Genomic DNA, 20,933 nt, shown 5'->3' with positions numbered 1-20,933 from the left:
ATGTGTTTGCATGTGTATTTTGATTTTCACTCTCTCTGGATAAAATATTACTTTATTTTTTATGCTTGTTATCTTTCATTGTTCACATTATTTTTTATGTCTTGGTACCTACATCATTATGAAATACGTAAGGCAAATATTATAGCCATTTTCCAGATAAGGAAACTGAGGAGGCTCAGAGAGGTTAAAGTAGACTCCGGGTCACAGCCTAAGTGATGGTACAAGGACCCAAAGTGGAACTTGTGGCTTTAGGTGCTATTTCTACTCTGCACTTATTTCTTTAACTGTGGTACGGACAGTGTCATCAGCCCCACCTGGGAGGTAAACATTTATGCTGGAGATCACTGGAGTTCACAAAACTAAGATGTTCTATCTTTCTGGAGCATTCCTTTTACTTGGAAGTAATTTTAAATGTTTTTATGTTAAAATGAATGTGGATGTATTATCAGCCACAGCAGCCAGAGAACTGTCGTGTGTTTCCGTCTGTGTCATCAGGCCCTTCGGGGATGTTAATCAGTATTCTTCTGAGGTTAGCAGTGCTTTGGCCGGAATGTTTAATAAGCGCTGTACTGTCATGTGTACTGCTTACTAAACTTTTATTATACCACATTAGCTCTTCCCTTAGACTGAGTAACCTCACTGCTGCTTGATTCCATGAACCAACATAGGTTTTTTTTACAAATACATTTCATGTACATATCATTACAATGTCAAAATAAATTTTTTTGACAGTTGAACCTGACATGTATCATTCAGTCATTCAGCATGTATTTATTGAATGCCTTCGTCCATGCACTCTATTAATCCCCACTGAAACAGGAGTTTCAGGAGTAGGCAAGGCACTTGCCCGTAAGTTGCTTACAGGCTGGCGTACACACCTGCAAGCAAGCAAGTCCAGTAGACTCTGGTAGAAACTGTAATGAAGATATATACACAGTATATTGGGAACACATACGAAGAAACCCTCTTAAATATACCCTGGGGGAGTCCATGTAGAGTTCCTAAGGAGGAAATACTTGACCTGAGGCATCTAGGTTGCACAAATATGTGTTAAGTCAGTGAAGTTAGAAAAAACTTTCCAGCAGAGGGAATAACATAAGTAAGTTATGGTATCTATGATTATGTCTGGGCATGAGTTCTAATAGAGAGAAGGACAGGAGAAATGCAGGAACCAGGCCACAGAAGAGCGTAGCATACTCTGCTAAAACACTTAGATTTTATACTCCAGACGAAGGGGATCCCCTGAAGGAGGTAATCCAGGGAATGACATGAACAGATTTGCGTGTTAGAAAGGTCATTCTAGTGCAGCAGAATAGTTGCTGAATTTGAGGTAGCTAAGGACCTAGCACAAGGAAATTCGGAATCCATGGAAATAAAATATGAAAACCTGAACTAGTGGGGATGGAGGGCAGGGGACATAAGCTGTAATTGACAGGATTTTATGATTGATTGGATTTTATTAGTGAGGTTGGAATCTAGGATTTTGCTAAGCGTCTTGACTTATACAACTGAATAAACAGTGGTGCAACAGAAATAATGAAATAAATAAGAAAGATTTGGGAAGACGGGGGCAAGAAATCACCATTCCTTGCAGAGTAAGAGATGACAAGCTCTGTTTTAGATATCTCAATTTGTTAGTAGTATCTGTAGTGCTCCCAGAGAGAAATATTCACTGGGAGCCAGTAATGCAGGATTGGAATTTGAGAGAATGTAGAGCTTCAAAATCAAATGAGAATTAGTGTGTTAGTTCTGTTATATCAGTAAATGGAAGCTTGTAATGAAGGCAGAGCCCAGAAAGTATGTCATAGAGTTATAAGAGGAGAAGGCCAAGGACAGAACCCAGTTAAACACTAGTATTAAGGGACAGTTAAAAGAAGAGACGATTGAGAAAGAATAAAGGAAAAAAAGAAAAAATAATAAACATTTAAAAAAGTGCCCTGGAAGCCAGAAGAGGTAGAGAGGTTCAAGAAGAGTCTAGCTGGAAACAGCCAAGCAGTTAGGTTGTCGAAGCATTTGGTCATCCAGAGGACCCTGGTAGCTTTGCACCGGTATCAGTAGAGTGGCAAGGATTGAAGAGCAGAGTAAAGGTGGAATGAGGCCGCAGCATGTGAACGCTCATGGAAGCCCTTCTCAGAGCTTCACTTTGAAGAATAAAAAAAGATTCTGCAGTGGCTAAAGGGAGGCCTGGTGTCCATGGATTATTTTTTAAATAATGGACAGATGTAAAATTATATATTAAGGAGACAAAGCCAATAGACAGGTTCAGGTTGAAGATAGATAAAGAAAGGACACCAAGGACACAGTGGATCTTGGAGAAAGCAGAAAATACTTTATTGGAAAGACAGATTGACAGATTAGTCTTGCTCCAAGCAGAGGGTTCTCAACTGAGAGTGATTGTGCCTTCCAGGAGTCATTTGGCAATAGTTGGAGATGTTTTTTGTTTTCTCAACTGCAAGGTGGGGGATAATACTGGCATCTGGTGGGTAGAGGTCATGGATGTTGCTCAGTATCCTAGGATGCAGAGAACAGCTCCCCCAACAAAGAATTCTCTGGCCAAAAATGTCAGCAGTATGGAGCTTAGAGCAGTGCCCCTCTAACACAGGTAAATGTGGATGGGGATGCAGATCAGTTAATAAAGGGTTGAAGTCTAGAAATTAAAGATATTTTTATGTTCTCCAAAACAAAAAGCAAGGTTTACTTCTAATGCGAGGGGCAAAAGGAGTGAGATAGGAGCACAAGAAGTATAATAACCATTGGAGTAAGGAAAGTAAGGGCTCATTTCGGATATATGAAAAGATTCCTTAGTAGTTCTGGGAGCTACTGTTTGGATACCATAAAAATGGAAGTGGCATAAATCTGTACAGTTGGATTTTTTTTCTTCAGTAGTCTCTTCTCAGCATCTAAGGCATAGCAGTAGAGGAGGCAGATTTGGTTTAATATATAACTGGAGTTGTGAATGTGAAAGCAACACAAGAGGTTAAGGTTACCAGAGTGACGCACCATAGAGGATTATCCAATCGGAAAGGATGTAGAATCAGAAGACTGGCAGAGTTAGAAAGCAGGTTCTCCTCTACAAGGTTGCAGCAAACTACCGGGGCCCAGGTGGAGGCATAGTGTCACACGGAAAAGGAGTCAGCAAGCTGGAACTGTAGTGTTCAAGGCCATAAACTCTTGCTTATTTAGTGTCTCAGATGTCATGCAGCTCAGGTTATGATAAATTCATAGAATATGTCTAAAAGCTGAAGTGAAATTGAGGAACATGTTGTTAGAGTTGAACCGGTCAAGGAACTAGGACCCAGAGTGTTGGACAGGTTGTACTTTTGAACATTAAGATTCCAGGATGATAGCAAGAGTTAGGATGAAGAGGAAGCCGATCAACAAAGAGCTGACATCCTCAATTTTTAGGTTAGAACAAAGGTCTCAAGTTTGGCTTCACATTGAAATCACCAAACCAGTTAAAAAACTAGATGTGGATTACAATCTCTACCCCTTCAAATACATTTAATTGGTGAAATAGGACCTTGGCAAGGGCAGATTTCAAAAGCTTTCCAGGTAATTTTAATGTGCAGCCAACATTGGCAGCCATTGTGTTAGAGTGACCACAAGGTCTGCAGATCACAGATGCAAAGATAAGCAGAGGATGTAATAGCCAAGTGTCAGAGCACCCAAGGAAAGTGCTTTGGCATTACAATACCCTAAAATCAGCAGTAGGGAGCTAAGAGGAGGTCATTGTTAACTCCTGGCTCTCATGGTTCATGAGAGAACCATGAACTATGTGAAAATGGGCATGTGAGAATGAATAGCCTGTGCCGTAAGAAACTGAAAGAAAAATGGTTTCTTGGTAAAACATCAGTTTCAAATAAGCATGCATATATGGTGATGGTTGCCTACAACAATGTAAGGACTGTAAGGGATACAGTCAAAAGGATTGGCAGAAATTTGATAATGGGCAAATGTTGCATGTGTAATATTACCCATTGTTTGTAATTCAGCACGAGATTTAGGAATTTAGGAAAACGCTTGTCTTAGTTGCGTCTGCTATAACAAGTGTAGACTGGGTGGCTTAAATAACAACATTTTTTTCTCACAGTTCTGGAAGCTGGGAAGTTCATGATCAATGTGCTGACAGATCCAGGGTCTGGTCAAAGTCTCCTCCCTGGTTTGCAACCTCACTTATCCTCACTGGGCAGAGAGCAGAGAGAGGAAGCAAGCGTTTTTGTGTGTCTCGTTAGAAAAGCACCAATACCATTTATGAGGGCTCTGCCCTCATGACCTAATTACCCCCCAAATACCTTCTAATAACCATCTCATTGAGAGTTAGGATTTTAACACGTGAACATGAGGCCCATAACATAAACATGAGGTTAACACAAATGTAACACAAACCTGAGGTCTAAATTTACAACATAAAAACCTTTAATGCAGTGGAAGCATTTATAACATTGGTGTAAAGGTTGCTGTGGCAGCTAACAATACGTTTAGTCTATATTAAAAACCGTGTGATGCTATGAAAGATACAGCCTTTACTTTTTGTGATTTTCTCATGTCCCTGACTCTGCAACATGCTAACCTTTGAAACTGAGGTGACCTAACCCCCGCTCCTCTTGGTAGGTTTCTGTCTATTATCCTTGAGTTAACGTTGACTCTGCCAGAGGAAATATAAAGAACTCTGTTAGTGTCTTACCTGTGAAGTTGGTATTGCCCCTTCATCTTCCTGATGTGCCTATGTTCTTATGGATAGTGACCTCCTGCTTGCTTCTAAAATTTCCCAGTTCTCATTGCCTGTGCCACTCCTCTACTTAGGTGGACTCACTGCATCATAGTCTTAGACAGTAGTTGATTTTTTAAATTTCCTATGACTTTTGCCCCTCACAGACTGATCTCCATGCTTCAAACATGCCTTCATACTCATATTGCAGCAGAACAGTTCTTCAGATACCATCATAACCCTTGAGGTCTACTTCAGGCTAATCCCACTGATGGCCAAACCTTAATTCTAATAGATTTAAGGAATTTACAGTCATGTAAAGGAGTTAGAGAGGGTAAAACTCCATTTGGGCCAGGGAGTAGGAATGTTCTCATGGAGGGTATGAAATTCAAATTAGGCTTTAAAGCTTAAGATGCATGGATTTCTTTTGTTGAAGAATTTGATCTTCTGTATCTGAATCCACGTGTTAGAATAGAATCCTGCATATATTTTTTCCTCTTAGAAATGTGCTATGTGTGTAAGACAGTATTTTACTTCCCAGTGAGAGAAAGTATAACAAATGATCTATGTTTGTGTAAAAAGAAACCCCTAAGAAATATAATGTTGCCTTGAGTAATTAAAATGATTTGGGTGCACTCTGAGTCATGGAACTAACAGCCAACTTTTGAGAAATGTGTAACTGAGCCTCTTAGCACCTGGCTAGTTACATTTCTTAAATTTAGCTCCTTTATTAAAATATATATGGTTTGATTTTATCAAGACCTTACCTTATAAACCTCCCACAGAGTCTGTCAGATATTTAATTTCATGAGCAAGTCTTATTTTTATTATCACATATAAGATATGTTTGTTTGTTTTTTTTTAAGAAAGAACATGAAAAGTCTCTGATAAAGCGAGTAAAATTGTGGGGCATCTAAGTTCATAGAATTACAAAACTAGTGACATGGAAAGGACCTCAGAGATCATCCTTGGTGATTCTAATCAACTCCTTCATTCTACAGGAAATTGAGATCCAGGAAACTCGAAGTTTGTTTAAAATGATGCTGCTAATTAGGAGCATGGCCTCCATATTCTCAGGCCAGTGCCCATTTTCCTCCACCATCTAGTTAGCAACACACATACACAGTTGGTACCTCCACAGTTAGCCAGGTTTTGTATCATACTGGTTTTTTACATCCCTGATTTTTTGGTTTGTTTGTTTTTGTTTTCTTTGTTTGTTTGTTTGTTTGAGACAGAGTCTCGCTCTGTTGCCAAACTGGAGTGTAGTGGTGAGATCTCAGCTCACCGCAACCTCCACCTCCCAAGTTCAAGCAATTCTCATGCCTCAGCCTCCCAAGTAGCTGAGATTACAGGTGTGCACCACCATGCCCAGCTAATTTTTGTATTTTTAGTAGAGACAGGGTTTCACTATGTTGGCCAGGCTGGCCTCAAACTCCTGACCTCAAGTGATCCACCTGCCTCAGCCTCCCAAACTGCTGGGATTATAGGCATGAGCCACCTTGCCCAGCCCACATCCCTGTTTTGTGTTTGTTTCATTGTACCCTTCTTCATGTGTAAGTTTTAAGAATTGTACTCTATTTTTAATGAAAAAAGGAAACAAACCTCAATCATTTTCCTTTTTAAACTTATTTCTTTTCAAACTATAGAGTAAGAAGTAAAATTATACCTCTTAATAGCTTGGCAGCTGCTGCATCTTACATGTTCTTCCAAGTGGAACACACCTGCTCTGTTGCTAATTGTGCCAGGTACCTTCCAGCATTTCATCTGGTTCATTGAAATGTTAGTGGGTGATGGCAGTATTTGTTGCTGGCTCTTTGCTGGAGGAGGAGGGGGCGAGATGAGTTAATCATCCCAGAACAAATCAGTAACAACTTATACCACAGGAGAGCGAGAGCAGGGTAATGTTTTCCTCCAAGTTCATTCCAGAACGTTTTTACCAAGGTGTGCTACAAATTGCATCTAATAGAAAAGAGAATATAGGTGCTATCAGGAAGGAGAGAAACTCAGAAGCTTCGAAAACGAGTAGTGCTGACAAACTTTGTTCTATTTTTTTGTATTCTGGGACTTTTTTGGTTTTTTAGCCTTTTTATTTTTGCTAGCCTAAGTATTAACTTGTATGATCCATTTATTTGGGGAGGAAAGTTATTGCTAAAATTTTTTTAATTATTAGAGTTGTTCTACTGTAAAAAATAATATATGTTCATAATTTTAAAAATTTAACTAGTATAGTATAAAATGAAAAATGAGTCTTCTGTCCTGCTAGTATTTATGCTCATTCTGTTTCTTGTGTGTGCTTACAAAAATGTTCTTCCATATATAAATAGATGTCTTTGTCTATTTTTTATGTTTACGAAACTAGGATCATACTTAAGATTCTGCTTTTTCTTTTTTCAATATATCTCAATATCTTTTTTTTTTTTTGAGATGGACTCTCGCCCTGTCACCCATGTTGGAGTGCAGTGGCGGGATCCCAGCTCACTGCAACCTCCACCTCCCTGGTTCAAGTGATTCTCCTGCCTCAGCCTCCTGAGTAGCTCGGACTACAGGTGTGGGCCACCACGCCCTGCTAATGTTTGTACTTTTAGTAGAGATGGGGTTTCATCATGTTGGCCAGGCTCACCTCAAACTCCTAGCCTGAGTGATCTGCCCGCCTCGGCCTCCCAAAGTGCTGCAATTACAAGTGTGAGCCATCACTCCTGGCCTCTTTTCTTATTAGCAGAGACAATCCTATTTTTTAACCATTTTTAGGTACCAAAATACCCAGTTTTCTTTTTTTAATTCCTAAATCTGTTTTTTTAACTCCTGAAAATCCTATTTTATTTTTTTCTTTGTTATTTCTAAAAAACAAAACCCAAAGCAAGAAAGTACTGTTTACCTTCTATTAGTGTTTCAACACTAATACAGTCAAGTATGTTTTTATATAAATACTAGATGTACAGTAAAAAGTAGGCACAGAAATGTTAGATTATTTTTGAAACTGTGGAGAAATTACTGTTATTTTTGCTTATATTCTTCTCTAAAAATTCATTAAATGAATAATAGTTATTGGTTTTGCTATTCAAGATAATTATAAAAATATCTATTATAGCTAATCTTCACATGAGCAGAGGAGTGTCTTAATAATTTTCATTATTTTATTAAGCATGTAGAGTCAATAAGAGCATGCTAGCTTAATTCCAAAGGATAGACTTTTCTAAACCAAAATGTGTACTCTAGTTATGTTCAGGAACAGCTGCTTTCTTGCCTAGTTCAAAACAAGAACAGAGAACCCAAAAGCATTAGATAACTTCATGGTAGTTCCTCTTCCAGCCAAATACACACGCAAAATGTTTTTTTTTTTTTTTTTTTTTTTTTTTTTGAGATGAAGTCTCGCTCTGTCGCCCAGGCTGGAGTGCAGTGGCGCAATCTTGGCTCACTGCAACCTCCGCCCCTCCAGGTTTAAGCAGTTCTCTGCCTCAGCCTCCGGAGTAGCTGGGATTACAGGCGCCCACCACCACACCCGGCTAATTTTTTGTATTTTTAATGTTGAATCTGTCAGCCTCTCAGAAAAATGGTAGGCAATAAGTAGATTGCCCTCAATGTGCATGTGTTTTTCTTAGTCTTCAAAGTATCTAATAATTGTGCTGTATAACACTATTTTCAAATATCACTTTATAGAGAAAAATTTTTTCCATTTATTGATCCCTGTACCAGGAATGAATCTGAATTATTGTTAATCATAGGAATAATATGATTTATTATTATGTTAAGTCCAACAACAAATTTATAATAGACAGTGCTGATTTTTGTTACGGTGAAACAGTTTTTCCAAATAGCCAGTAGTTAGTTAATATACACTAAATCTTTGGAAATATGGTCGTAATTGTTGCTTTTTTTCTATTGCTAAAGAATAATATCAATTTGTATTTTTTTACTTTAGTGATTCTGCTCATCAAAGAAAATACAGTGATTTATCTCTATTATATTTAATAAAATTAATTTATGCTTGGATTTGCTTTAAACTTTTTGTAATATTTGAAGTTTTCTTTCTTTATCTGAAGAGAACTGAATCAAAACTAACTTTGTATATATCAAGGATAGTGATGAAACTGACCTGAAATCTTACCTTATAAGTAAGTTAAAACTAAAATGCGGCCGGGTACGGTGGCTCACGCCTGTAATCCCAGCCGTTTGGGAGGCAAAGGCAGGTGGATCACCTGAGGTCAGCAGTTCAAGACCAGCCTGACCAACATGGAGAAACCCTGTCTCTACTAAAAATACAAAATTAGCTGGGCGTGGTGGCCCACGCCTGTAATCCCAGCTACTCGGGAGGCTGAGGCAGGAGAATCACTTGATCCCAGGAGGCAGAGGTTACGGTGAGCTGAGATCGCACCATTGCACTCCAGCCTGGGCAACAAGAGCGAAACTCCGTCTCAAAAAAAAAAAAAAAACACTGAAGTGCTTATTTGTGTCCCATGAAGAATTTCAATGCAGATAGCACTAATACGTTTTTTCTTTCCCCATAATTTGTTTCAATAATTTATAACACCTGTTTTGAGAAAAAAGTATTAATTTCATATAAATGTTATTTGCATTTGAAAAATATGTATTATTGTGGAGTCTAGAGAGATAAGTGTCCCATAAAGAAGGTGGATGGTATCCCAATGATGTAACAGCAAAGCCTGTGTGAGTTACGTTTACCTCACACCCACAGATTCCACTCCCAACAGTAGAGTCCCGAAATGACCTACACAGAGGACTCTCAAAGCCTCCAGAAATTAATAGGAACTCTCTCCTACTCGGAGAGGAACTTATAAGGCCTTGATTCTCTTGAAGTCTGGCAACTCGTTTGACTGCTTCTTTTACTCCTGTGCCTCTGCCATTGTTTTGACATGTGTACCTCAGCCCCTGCTTTGTCTCTTCCCCCACAACAGCCCTGTTTCTTGCCACTTTGGGCAGGTGCTCTCCATGTTTCCAGGACCCTCTTAACTCTCTACAAGGTGAGACCCTGCAGGCTGCTTATCTTCTCAGTGTATCCAGTCTGAAGGCAGGACCTAGAGAATTGCCAGTGGTTCTGAAATGAAGGGAACATGAGAGAATCCCCCTGTAGTTTCACTTCAAAACAAGGTTTAGGGAATGTGTCATTTCCTCAATATCTTCCTAAATTCTCGTTAATTGAAAGTTTCACAGAATAATCTAGGGATGAATTGCTTTTCTGTTTAGCAACTCACTCCTTATTTAGTTGATTTGAGTCTCTGAGCTCAGCCTCTGCCACATCTCATTTTTTCTTACACAGATCTTCCATTAAAACTTAGAGAATACTGTAAATTCTCAAATTCTAAGGGTTGTTTTTATCAAGTAACATATTTGCTCTTCATGATGTTTTTCAAAGGTTCAGCAGGGCACAGTGGCTCATGCTTTTAATCCCAGCATTTTGGGAGGCCAAGGTGGATGGATCACTTGAGCTCAGGAGTTCAAGACTGGCCTGGGCAACATGGTGAAACCCCATCTCTACAAAACATTCAAGAATTATCCAGGCATAGTACCCTGCATCTGTAGTCCCAGCTACTTGGGAGGCTGAGGTGGGAGGATTGCTTCAGCCTGGGAGGATGAGGCTGCAGTGGGCAGTGATCATGCCACTGCACTCAAGTCTGGGCAACAGAGCAGGACTCTGTGTCACAAAAAAAAAAAAAAAACGGAAGGTTAACCTAAATATCAGTAACATCCCTCTAAAAGTCTGTTACAGATCTAAAATGTGAAAGATGTTATTCTCTGTCACCCTAACTCTGCTGTCCTCTTGTTTTGTCAACCATGCTATTCTAGGGTTTCTCAACCTCGGCACTATTGGCATTTGGGGCTGGATAATTCTTTGTCGTTGGGAATATGTGGTGCATTATAACATGGTTAGTGCCATTGTCCTCTGTCCACTAGATGCCAGACACACCTCTTCCCACTTGTGACAATCAAAAATGTCTTTCAGACATGGCCAGATTTCCCTGGGAGTCAAAATCACTCCTTACTCTCCAGTTGAGAACCACTGCTCTATTTTAATTTTTATATATAATATATATAAATTACAATATGAATATTGTAATTAAAGGAAAAAACACAAGTGTAAAATAAAACACTTTTCATTTTAAGATCCTGTAATGAAATTTTGCTTACATTATTCCATTAACTGAAGTATATGAGTAGTGGTATATGAGCTATGGACTACCCTACTTAAAAACAAGAATTTTACATAAAGATATATCCAGCTTTGTGAAACTCAGAGTGATGAGTATATATAAAATGTCTAATAATTAAATGTAGATATCTTTTGACTAATGTTAATTTCCTTTGCTTCAGAAGTTAACCATATGCTAATCTTTTTTTTTTTTTTTTTTTTTTGAGACGGAGTCTCGCTCTGTCGCCCAGCCCAGGCTGGAGTGCAGTGGCGCGATCTCGGCTCACTGCAAGCTCCGCCTCCCGGGTTCACGCCATTCTCCTGCCTCAGCCTCCCGAGTAGCTGGGACTACAGGCGCCCGCCACCGCGCCCGGTTAATTTTTTGTATTTTTAGTAGAGACGGGGTTTCACCGTGGTCTCGATCTCCTGACCTTGTGATCCGCCCGCCTCGGCCTCCCAAAGTGCTGGGATTACAGGCGTGAGCCACCGCGCCCGGCTCACCATATGCTAATCTTTTCATAAACTATGGAAAATCAACTGTATGCTAATATTTTTATAATTACTTAGCAGTCACAGTAATGGGTCATATTGGTGTCTCATTTTAATATGGTTCCCCTTTAGGTACATAAAAAGGGAAGAACTTTTTCTTATTTAAGTGTGTCTTTTATTCAGACAAGCCATGCATACAATAAAAGATGTTTCAACATATTGGAACAAATTTGCTTTTATTACTCTTTTATTTGAATTTTTTTGTACTTAATGAGTCTTTTCTCTTTTTACCTCTCTTACCGCTTCCCCATTGCTATAGGCGTTTTTAAGCAGCCACCTCTTACACACCACTGTATTTTTGGTGACCTGGTTTGGGAAGAACTATTCCCTAGTGATAAGAGATTAGGAAATAGTTTAGTCCCAAAAGAGGAAGTGGGTAACCCAAATGACCCTTCAGTTTGCAGGAATTCTAAGAAAGGGGGTGCCTTCTGGTGCTTCTTGCCTCCGTGGTTATCTGCAATCAGTTTTCATTCTTCTCAAACCAGACCTGTCAGACCACTAGGAAATAAAAGCAGGATTATTTAGCAATATGATGCCAGATGCATCAGCAGTGCTTGGAGTGTATCACTTGTCTCACCAATCCCCAGGCCTGGTGGGGGGACATTTAGTGGTCCATTTCTTTCACTAGTGCCCAGGACTGGTGGGGGCACAACCAGTTGCCCGTTTTTCTCACTTCTACTCTGGTATTTAATCACTTCTACTCGTATTAAAAATTATAGTATTGTATTGACATTGTCTCTTCATGAGATTTGTGATTACCTACCTCAGCGAGGCCCGTGGTCTTGGTCATCTTTTTTGTTCTTCCCTACTGACTCTACCCCATTCTCTACAGCAGGAGGTCAGAAAACAGTGTCCACATTTCTCACTCAAGCTGCTCATTTCTTACTCCAAGTTGACTTGGTCTTCTGCTTTCTTGAAGAGAGGCCATATAATATTAATCCCCTCACATTTTCATCCCTGCTTTCTCTGTATTTCTGTAATTTTACCCTCCTGCAGCTGTTTTCGAGTATCAGAGAAGGAATTGCTTTTCCTTTCTATGGCAGACCTCTCCAGTTGTGCTTTTGGTCATTTTCCTGTCTCACATTCTTCTGGTCCTTATTCAATCAGTGATCCCCATCCCCACTCACGTACTAGCATTGAAATTTTTATTTATTCATTTAACACATACTTGAGTGCCCGCTGGTTTTCCATGCACTGTGGTAGAAGAGAGTCTGGATGGTATAATGGTCAATAAAACAAAAATATGGAACTTATGGAACTTACAGTCTAACCGGTGACAGTAACTTTAATCAAAGAGTCACAAAACGAAACGTAAAAGCAATAAAAGGACAGTGAAGGGAAACTATGAGGCCGTGTGGTGAGAAGTGGATGAATTAGGTTTTAAGAGGAGCCGGGTAGGCGGAAGGATTCATTTGAGGCATTAGAAACAGCATGTGCAAAAGCCTACTGTGGCCAAAAATGTTTCATAATGGCTGCAGCTTAGGATACAAGGTTGAAAGCAGAAAAAGCTGGACCTGAACAAGTAGACAGGATTGAGGAGGTCCTTGACTGGCATGTTAAGGAGCTGAATTTTATCCTGAAGGTAGTAAGGAGCCATTAAAGTATTTAAAGCAAGGGGATGACATGATCATATTGGTTGTTTCAAAAGCTCATTCTAGAAGCTCTGAAAAGACTGGGAAAAACCTACTGAAAGAAATAAGACCAGAAGCAACTGTTGCAATAATTCAAGCCAAAAATAATAAGGAGCTAGGAATTGATGACTAAATCCATGTGAAGGAAAAGACATCTGACTTTCTGATTGAAACATCTCCGTGTGTAATAATATAGGAAGGACTTCCATTTGAGACATGTAAAGTTCATAGCACCTGCAACAGCCAATTGCAGATACCTTGCAGACATCTATGAGGCTCAGGAGAGATTTGCTGAAAACTCATATTTGCAAGATAGTTTTGATTAAAATTTATGGATCCAAGTATATTTTCAGAAAAATTGCTGTGTTTAAACTTGGTTTGCTGAAAACTAACCATTGCTAAGTTGTCATGTTCTGAAGAAAACTTGATATCTGAATCCATGGGAATAGAGGAGTGTCAAGAATGAAAATGATAAAGGGTAGAAGACAGGGCCTTAAGGAATGCCATTTTTTTTAGAGTGAACTGAAGGGAAGGAACTTGGGAAGGATATTTCTTTGTAACAGCCACTGCCTGGTATACAGCCTTCTGGTCTCTGCTGGTAACAGTATCCATTCTCCCATTCTTCAGTCTTCATTGCATCTTTTACCTGCCTCCTGAAGATACTTTCCTAAAATAGAAAACAAATCATGCGACTTACCAGTGCATAAATCTTAGTTGGCTCCATATTTGTCTATAAAGTCCAAATCTCATAAGCTTTTATCTAGGTCTCACCCCTCAAAGATTAAATAGATTTTCTCACGTATTTTTGCCTTATCTTCCAAAACACCCTCCTAATTATGCTGCCCCACAGATAAGTATTTGTTACTGTTTTTAATTGGCACAATTAGTATCCAAAACTACAAATTGTGGTCAGGATGGTCTTCACTTTTTGGAGATGGAATCTCACTCTGTCTCCCAGGTTGGAGTGGAGTGGCATAATCTTGGCTCACTGCAACCTCCGCCTCCTGGGTTCAAGCAATTCTCCTGCCTCAGCCTCCTGAGTAACTGGGATTACAGGTGCCCACCACCACGCCCGGCTAATTTTTGCATTTTTAGTAGAGACCAGGATTTCACCATGTTGGCCAGGCTGGTCTTGGACTCCTGACCTTGTGATCTGCCTGCCTTGTCCTCCCAAAGTGCTGGGATTACAGGCGTGAGCCACCACGCCCAGTGGTCTTCATTTTTTGCTACAGTATGCTTCTAGAAGCTGCATCTTAATACAGAAGAATTTTTTCCCTTAAGGAAGAGCATTATAATTAGAGGATTTAACATCAAGTAAACCAGATACATTGTCAGTAATTCTGAAATCAGGCCGGGCGTGGTGGCTCATGGCCATAATTCTAGCACTCTGGGAAGCTGCGGCAGGAGGATGACTTGAGGCCAGGAGTTTAACACTAATCCAGACAATATAGTGAAACCTCATCTCTACTAAAAAATCAAAAAAAAAATTAGACATGATGGCATACACCTGTAGTCCCAACTACTCAAGAGATTGAGGCCACAGGTTGGCCTGAGCCCAGGAGGTCAAGGCCACAGTGAACTATGATCATGCCACTGCACTCCAGCCTGAGTGACAGAGCGAGATCCTGTCTCAAATTAGAAAGTAAGTGAATAAACAAATATATACATACATACATTCAAAAGTCAAAGAAAACTTCAAACTTATGTGAATATTTAAAATCATAAAATTGTGCTCCGGGAAACAGAATTGTAGCAATAAAAGAAACCTTTCTAGTCTTGCGTAGAGCTTGTATACTCCAGTAGTTTGTAAACTGCCATCTATAGGGCCCTATTCCTCAGGGATCTGGGGGCATAGGGTTGGGAAGCAGGGGGTGCCAGGCCATGCAAACCTAGTTTCACCCAGAGTAATTCTTATTTCACATATTTACACCTGAGCCTTTCAAATAAAATTGTATTGAAAATAGTTTTGCCCTTAAATCAGTTTGAAAAACACTAGTATAAACTTCACACTACTTCTGTGTCCTTGGTAACTCTGGGCCTCCACTTCCTGGTCTGTAAAATAAGAGAATGGTGCTATGATGCTTATGTTTTTATTTTGAACCCCCACCCACTTTCAAGTGAAAAAAAAAGACCCCAAGAGAGGCTAAGTGGTTTACTCAGGCCACATAGAGTTAATGACAGAACCAAGGCAAGAACTGAACCACCAACCCTAGTTGTTTTTCCTCTCTTGCATCCTTTTTTAAAAAATCCCTACAAAGTAGATCTAAACAAACTATGAAATTATATGGAAAAGGTATATCTATAGTGAGGTATATAAGCAGCATGTAAAAATAGAACTATACTGTACCATAAATTTGCCTTATTTAAGTCTTGTGCGCTAGATGCAACGTACATTGATTGAACATTAACCTAATTTTATATTCATTCTTCAAGTTTATAAAAACATTTGGGGGAATTGTTTGCATAGCCCATTTCTTTTTTACAAAGCTATCTATGAGTTGTTTTCTTCCTTATAAATTTCCACATAATCAGTGGAAGCATTTCATCATTCCATTAATCATTTATTTTATGTTAACTCTCATTGCATTTAAATTTAAAAGTGTCACTAACAAGTTATGAGGGTTTGGAAAGCAAGGATCTCTAGATTCGGGTCCTTTCACTCATCACTTTTGCTTTGCTCATTTTCCTGTGTTCATCCCTTCCTCTCTAAGTCAACGATATCCATGAAGAGGAAACAAAGTCATAAGACAATGTCTGAGAAGTGTGTATGGAAAGAAGGGCAGTCATGTTCCTTGGCCTTGTCGATGGTGAAGGTATTTGCGGGCTGATTGCACACCAGCCTTGGGGGCTTTTTTGTTTAAAGGTAAAATAAAACAAAACAGCTCACAGAGACACCTCCTTCTTCCCCCACTTCTGCCCCATCTGACGTGCTGCTGCTGAGACCAAAGAATGAGTAAAGGTGTTCAGAAGTGAAATATTGGTCCTAGTTAAGTTAAGTGTCCTTTTCAAGTAAGTTTTAAAACTTTGTAATGTGGACCCCGTATTAACTTAGGAGTCATATAATTTGAACACAGGCTAACCTGCCTCTGCATCGTTAAAAAGGATTTGGGTATCCCAGTGATAGGAATACACAGTAGGAAAGATGGCAGGGACAATGTTTAACATACCTAAGACGAACTTTCTGAGGACGTCACAGCATCCATTTCACATGAACAAACTTAGCAGAATTGGCAAGACCTGTGCATGGCAACATATTGTTACTCATTTTTCAGGATAACAAAAAATAATTAAAAGTAACATTGGCTTAACGCTGATATATAGTTCAGTGTGACTTCTCTCCTCTCAACCTCTGGAATAGGTTCAAATTGATGAGAATTTCTGATTAGAGCCCTTATGTTATTTTTTGAAAAGTTTTATCAAGTTTCATATATACCTATATTAATGGTCTTGCCATGGGCAAAGAGATAAAAATGATGCCGAGACCTTGTAAAGAATAGCTGGACATGGAAGTGCACACCTGTAATCCCAGCAACTGAGAAGCCTGAGATGGGAGGATTGCTTGAGCCCAGGAGTTCAAGGCTGCAGTGAGCTATGATCATACCACTGTACTCCACCCTGAGCGGCAAAGCATGACCCCATCTCTAAAAAATAGAAAAGAATAAAACATTTCACATTTAATTTGATTGCTGTGTTTAGAATTTATTTCACATGTCTAGAAAGAAACAGGATAATTTCTGTTATGATGGTGCTTTCTGAGGTTTTGATGATTTTCTTCGCTTATTGCTCTATTGGATGAGGGCAGTCTGAATTAGTAGTTGAATCTGAGATTTCCCGTGTATGTGTACTTTTTTCCCAAACACGTTTTAACTGAGTCAGAGCAATTCCACTGGTGGAGAAAAATCAAGATGTCATGGGTACTTTTGTTGTTCTACCAAATTGGGTCACTTGTTACAACACTCACCTTTTACCACAAAGTCTCCTTGCTCTTCAATTCTTGTTTTTATTATGCTTGACTTAAAGCTAGTCATATAAATATGGTCCAGAAAAGCATAATATCCTCTTGAAATCTGTAAGAAAAGTAATGCTTGTTTAAAGATAGTGCCAAATCTTGCTGAAGAATGATCTTGCCGAAATCTGATTGTGAAGGAGGAAATCTAAAAAGGCCAAACAAGCTTCAGTAGAGATACCACCGGGAAAGCAGTTACTCAAACAAGACTGAAAGAGAAGGTTGTATTCCATTTCTTTCATTTCATTTTATTTTTATGTTTTCTGGATTACTGAAATAATTAGAAACATATGGCATATCTCCTTCATTTGTATATTATTCAACTTCAACATAATAACAATTCATATTTTCTTTGTGAATGTTTAATGGATCCTTTCCATAACATGTGATTATCTCTAAAAAATATTGCAATTCATTTTATAGCAACATCAGGTTGATTTATAGAATACTATATATCATACCAAACTCAGTTTCCCTCAGTATAATTTGAAGTTAATGTTTCAGATTCTAAAGGAAGTATCCAACATTCAGGTTATAATTTGGTACCCTTGAAAGTGCTTATTGTTTTTCTCACGAAGGTGTCATTAATAAAACAAGATATACTGAACACATTTTGTAGATTTAAAGAGTTTTCAAATTCAAAATCTTGCATACAGTTCAATGCGTATTACTCTGAAAATATAGAGTATACCGTAAAGAATATGAAGGAAAGATACAGGCTGAGGTCGGGCACGGTGGCTCACGCTTGTAATCCCAGCACTTTGGGAGGCTGAGGCGGGCAGATCACAAGGTCAGGAGATCGAGACCACGGTGAAACCCCGTCTCTACTAAAAATACAAAAAATTAGCCAGGCGCTGTGGCAGGCACCTGTAGTCCCAGCTATTCAGGAGGCTGTGGCAGGAGAATGGCGTGGAACCCGGGAGGCGGAGCTTGCAGTGAGCCAAGATCGCGCCACTGCACTCCAGCCTAGGGGACAGAGCGAGACTCTGTCTCAAAAAAAAAAAAGATACAGGCTGAAGGATATATTTAGAGCTTAAGTAATATACCACATTGTATTGGGAGATTAATTTAAACTGATTCACAACTGAAATTTTTTTTTTTTTTTTTTTTTTTTTGGTCACATACCTGAAAGCTGACTTTACTTATAAAGAGTGCTTAAACTCTCTGGAGAACTGCTTCCTTGATTTTTCATGGGAGCAAATATATTGTCCTGATAGACATTCCTGTTCAGAACAGGCATATTCTCTCCCCATTCAGGAAGCTGGTGGGTTTCCAGCATGTGAATGTTGACTGTGTTGTCTTTTCTCATTTTTTACTTACTACTTGTTTTTCCTCTTCTTCCACAGCAATCAATCAATAAGAACAAGTCCCAGGACTTCAGACTAGGCTCAGAATCTATGACACAGTAAGCAACTTCTTCAAAATGATTTGCAGTGATAAATGGTTGGGGTTTTCTTTTAAGGACAATTTCTCCATTTCTCATTTTTATAATATTATCAAACTATAAGTTAAATTTCAGATAATTAATTTTAAAGGAGTTTAGCTTGTTTAAACTATGAATTTTTTTTTCTTCTCTTTTTTTTTTTTTTTTTTGAGACGGAGCCTTGCTCTGTCTCCCAGGCTGGAGTGCAATGGCGTAATCTCGGCTCATTGCAACCTCCACCTCCTCTCCTGGGCTCAAGTGATTCTCCTGCCTCAGCCTCCCAAGTAGCTGGGATTACAGGCACGCGCCATCGTGCCCAGCTAATTTTTGTGTTTTTAGTAGAGACGGGGTTTCACCATGTTGGCCAGGCTGGTCTTGAACTCTTGACCTCAGGTGATCCCGCTTCCTCAGCCTCCCAAAGTGCTGGGATTACAGGCATGAGCCACTGCGCCCGGCCATTTGAACTATGACTATTTTAATAGTTGGACTCTAAGAATGTGTATTATTACGAAGTTATAAGAATCCTATTAAACTAGTATCACACAAAACTTTAGAAGACCTATTTTGTCATTTATTTGAGTACTATTTTGAAATAACATTAACTGAAAACAATGAAGTGCTAAAAGTAAAATTATGAATGCCTTTTTTGAAGCATTAAGAAAAAAGCTGGCCGGGCGCGGTGGCTCAAGCCTATAATCCCAGCACTTTGGGAGGCCGAGACGGGTGGATCACGAGGTCAGGAGATCGAGACCACCCTGGCTAACATGGTGAAACCCCGTCTCTACTAAAAAATACAAAAAAACTAGCCGGGTGAGTTGGCGGGCGCCTGTAATCCCAGCTACTCGGGAGGCTGAGGCAGGAGAATGGCATAAACCCGGGAGGCAGAGCTTGCAGTGAGCTGAGATCCGGACACTGCACTCCAGCCCGGGCGACAGAGCGAGACTCCCTCTCAAAAAAAAAAAAAAAGAAAAGAAAAAAGCTAATAAGCAGAACTTTGTCTTCATATATTTTCTATAAATGCTTAATGTATTTGAGTAATTTATTTTGAAGTATTTATTTTAAAAGAACTCTGGAAAGTTGTTATATTTTTAATTAGTACTTGCTGTGTCACTTAATATGCCCATAAAAAGTCACTCTTTTACCTCAAAAAAAATTTTTACATCAAAATGTTCCCAAAATATTTCTCAATTTTTATCATTTTAGTTTATCTTTTGGGCCTAACATTGTGTCCAAACTTTATATTCAAATTACATTACTAACAAAATATAACAGGAGTGTAACAGCCTTAAACAGCTTAGCTATCATACCCTCCCATCCCATCACCACCACCCCCACATACATTGCTGGGTGCTTGCTTACTCAGACGTGCACACAGACAATCCTTGCTGAGTTTCCTTGGGGAAAATATTTGTTCAAGTTAACCCTGCTCTATGCTTTGGCAATTTGACGAATAATATGTCTCTTCCAGTACAAAAATTCTGATTCAGATGACAGTTATTTACAGGAATTGTCTAATAAAATCATGCAGCATTTCACAAGACAGTAGATGAAAGACAAATGTAATTTTTAAGAGTCACAAAATCATGATCTGGAAGATACCTTAGAAATTTTTTCTATAACCCTCTGTTTTATAGTTAAGAAAACTAAAGGGAAAGGCCTTGTACAAATTTCACAGGGCGTATTTGTTAGCACTTGAACCACAACCTAAAATCTCCAGATTCACAGACTACTAGCTTCTTGTTGTTGTTGTTGTTAATTTTCTTTTTAGCTAGATTTAGTATTCACAGACTCCATGGTAAGGTATCATTTTGTTGTAAGTTTTCTTTCTTTTCAAGAGAAAAAACCAATCATTTAACTATTTATAGCCCTGTATAGCTTCAGAGCACATTCACTCATGTTACTACATTTGATTCTCATAGTATCCCTGGAAGAGGGACAGATCAGTATTCTGACTCTTGTTTTTCAAATGGAGAAACAAGATCTAAAAGGCGGATCCCTGCATGTGGTATGTGGAGACCCAGTCCCACAACATGGGTCCCCTGATTTCAGTCTGTGGTTCTTCTTATGCCGTCCCTCTGCCTGTTATATGGTTCAAGCACACATCCCAGGTTTTATAGTTTCCTGTTTTTCTGTTATCTGTCAGATTATGTTTTTAGGTCCAGTGTCTTGACAATTAAAATTTTACATAATAGTGGATAAACAGTCACTGACCCTAAGGAGCTTATACTCAACAACAAAATACACTAGAAACAATAAGGACAGACTGTTTCAACAACCAAAAAAAAAAAATGACCATGTTTAACACATCATGGGAACAGTGCTCTTGGTGTCTTTGCACATAAAAATTCATAAAAATTGTTAGAACTTTTTACTTAATATTATGCAAATGAAAAAATGTCTGCTACATACACCTCACTCGGTCTACATTTTGTACCAGTTTTCACAAGATACAGAGATCCATGTCATGCCCT

General features: G+C 39.0%; 1 protein-coding gene across 27 annotated transcripts in view; it reads left to right on the top strand.

Annotated features, from left to right (window-relative positions):
• LOC105465661 (Abelson helper integration site 1) overlaps positions 1–20,933 on the top strand; it is a 226,516-nt gene that overhangs the window by 188,381 nt on the left and 17,202 nt on the right. For all 27 annotated transcript variants that reach the window (XR_011623392.1, XR_011623395.1, XR_011623391.1 and 24 more), the window contains one exon: positions 18,386–18,444. Coding sequence is in view for 11 of the 27 variants with exons in the window: in XM_071096488.1 (XP_070952589.1) it covers positions 18,386–18,444 (59 nt within the window). In the remaining 16 variants the exon portion in view is untranslated. The remainder of the gene's footprint in view (positions 1–18,385; positions 18,445–20,933) is intronic.

This window comes from Macaca nemestrina, chromosome 5 (genome assembly GCF_043159975.1).
Source record: "Macaca nemestrina isolate mMacNem1 chromosome 5, mMacNem.hap1, whole genome shotgun sequence".
NCBI classification, from domain to species: Eukaryota; Metazoa; Chordata; class Mammalia; order Primates; family Cercopithecidae; genus Macaca; species Macaca nemestrina.
Note: the sequence above shows the minus strand (reverse complement) of the source record. Positions and strands in the feature narration are given on the sequence as shown.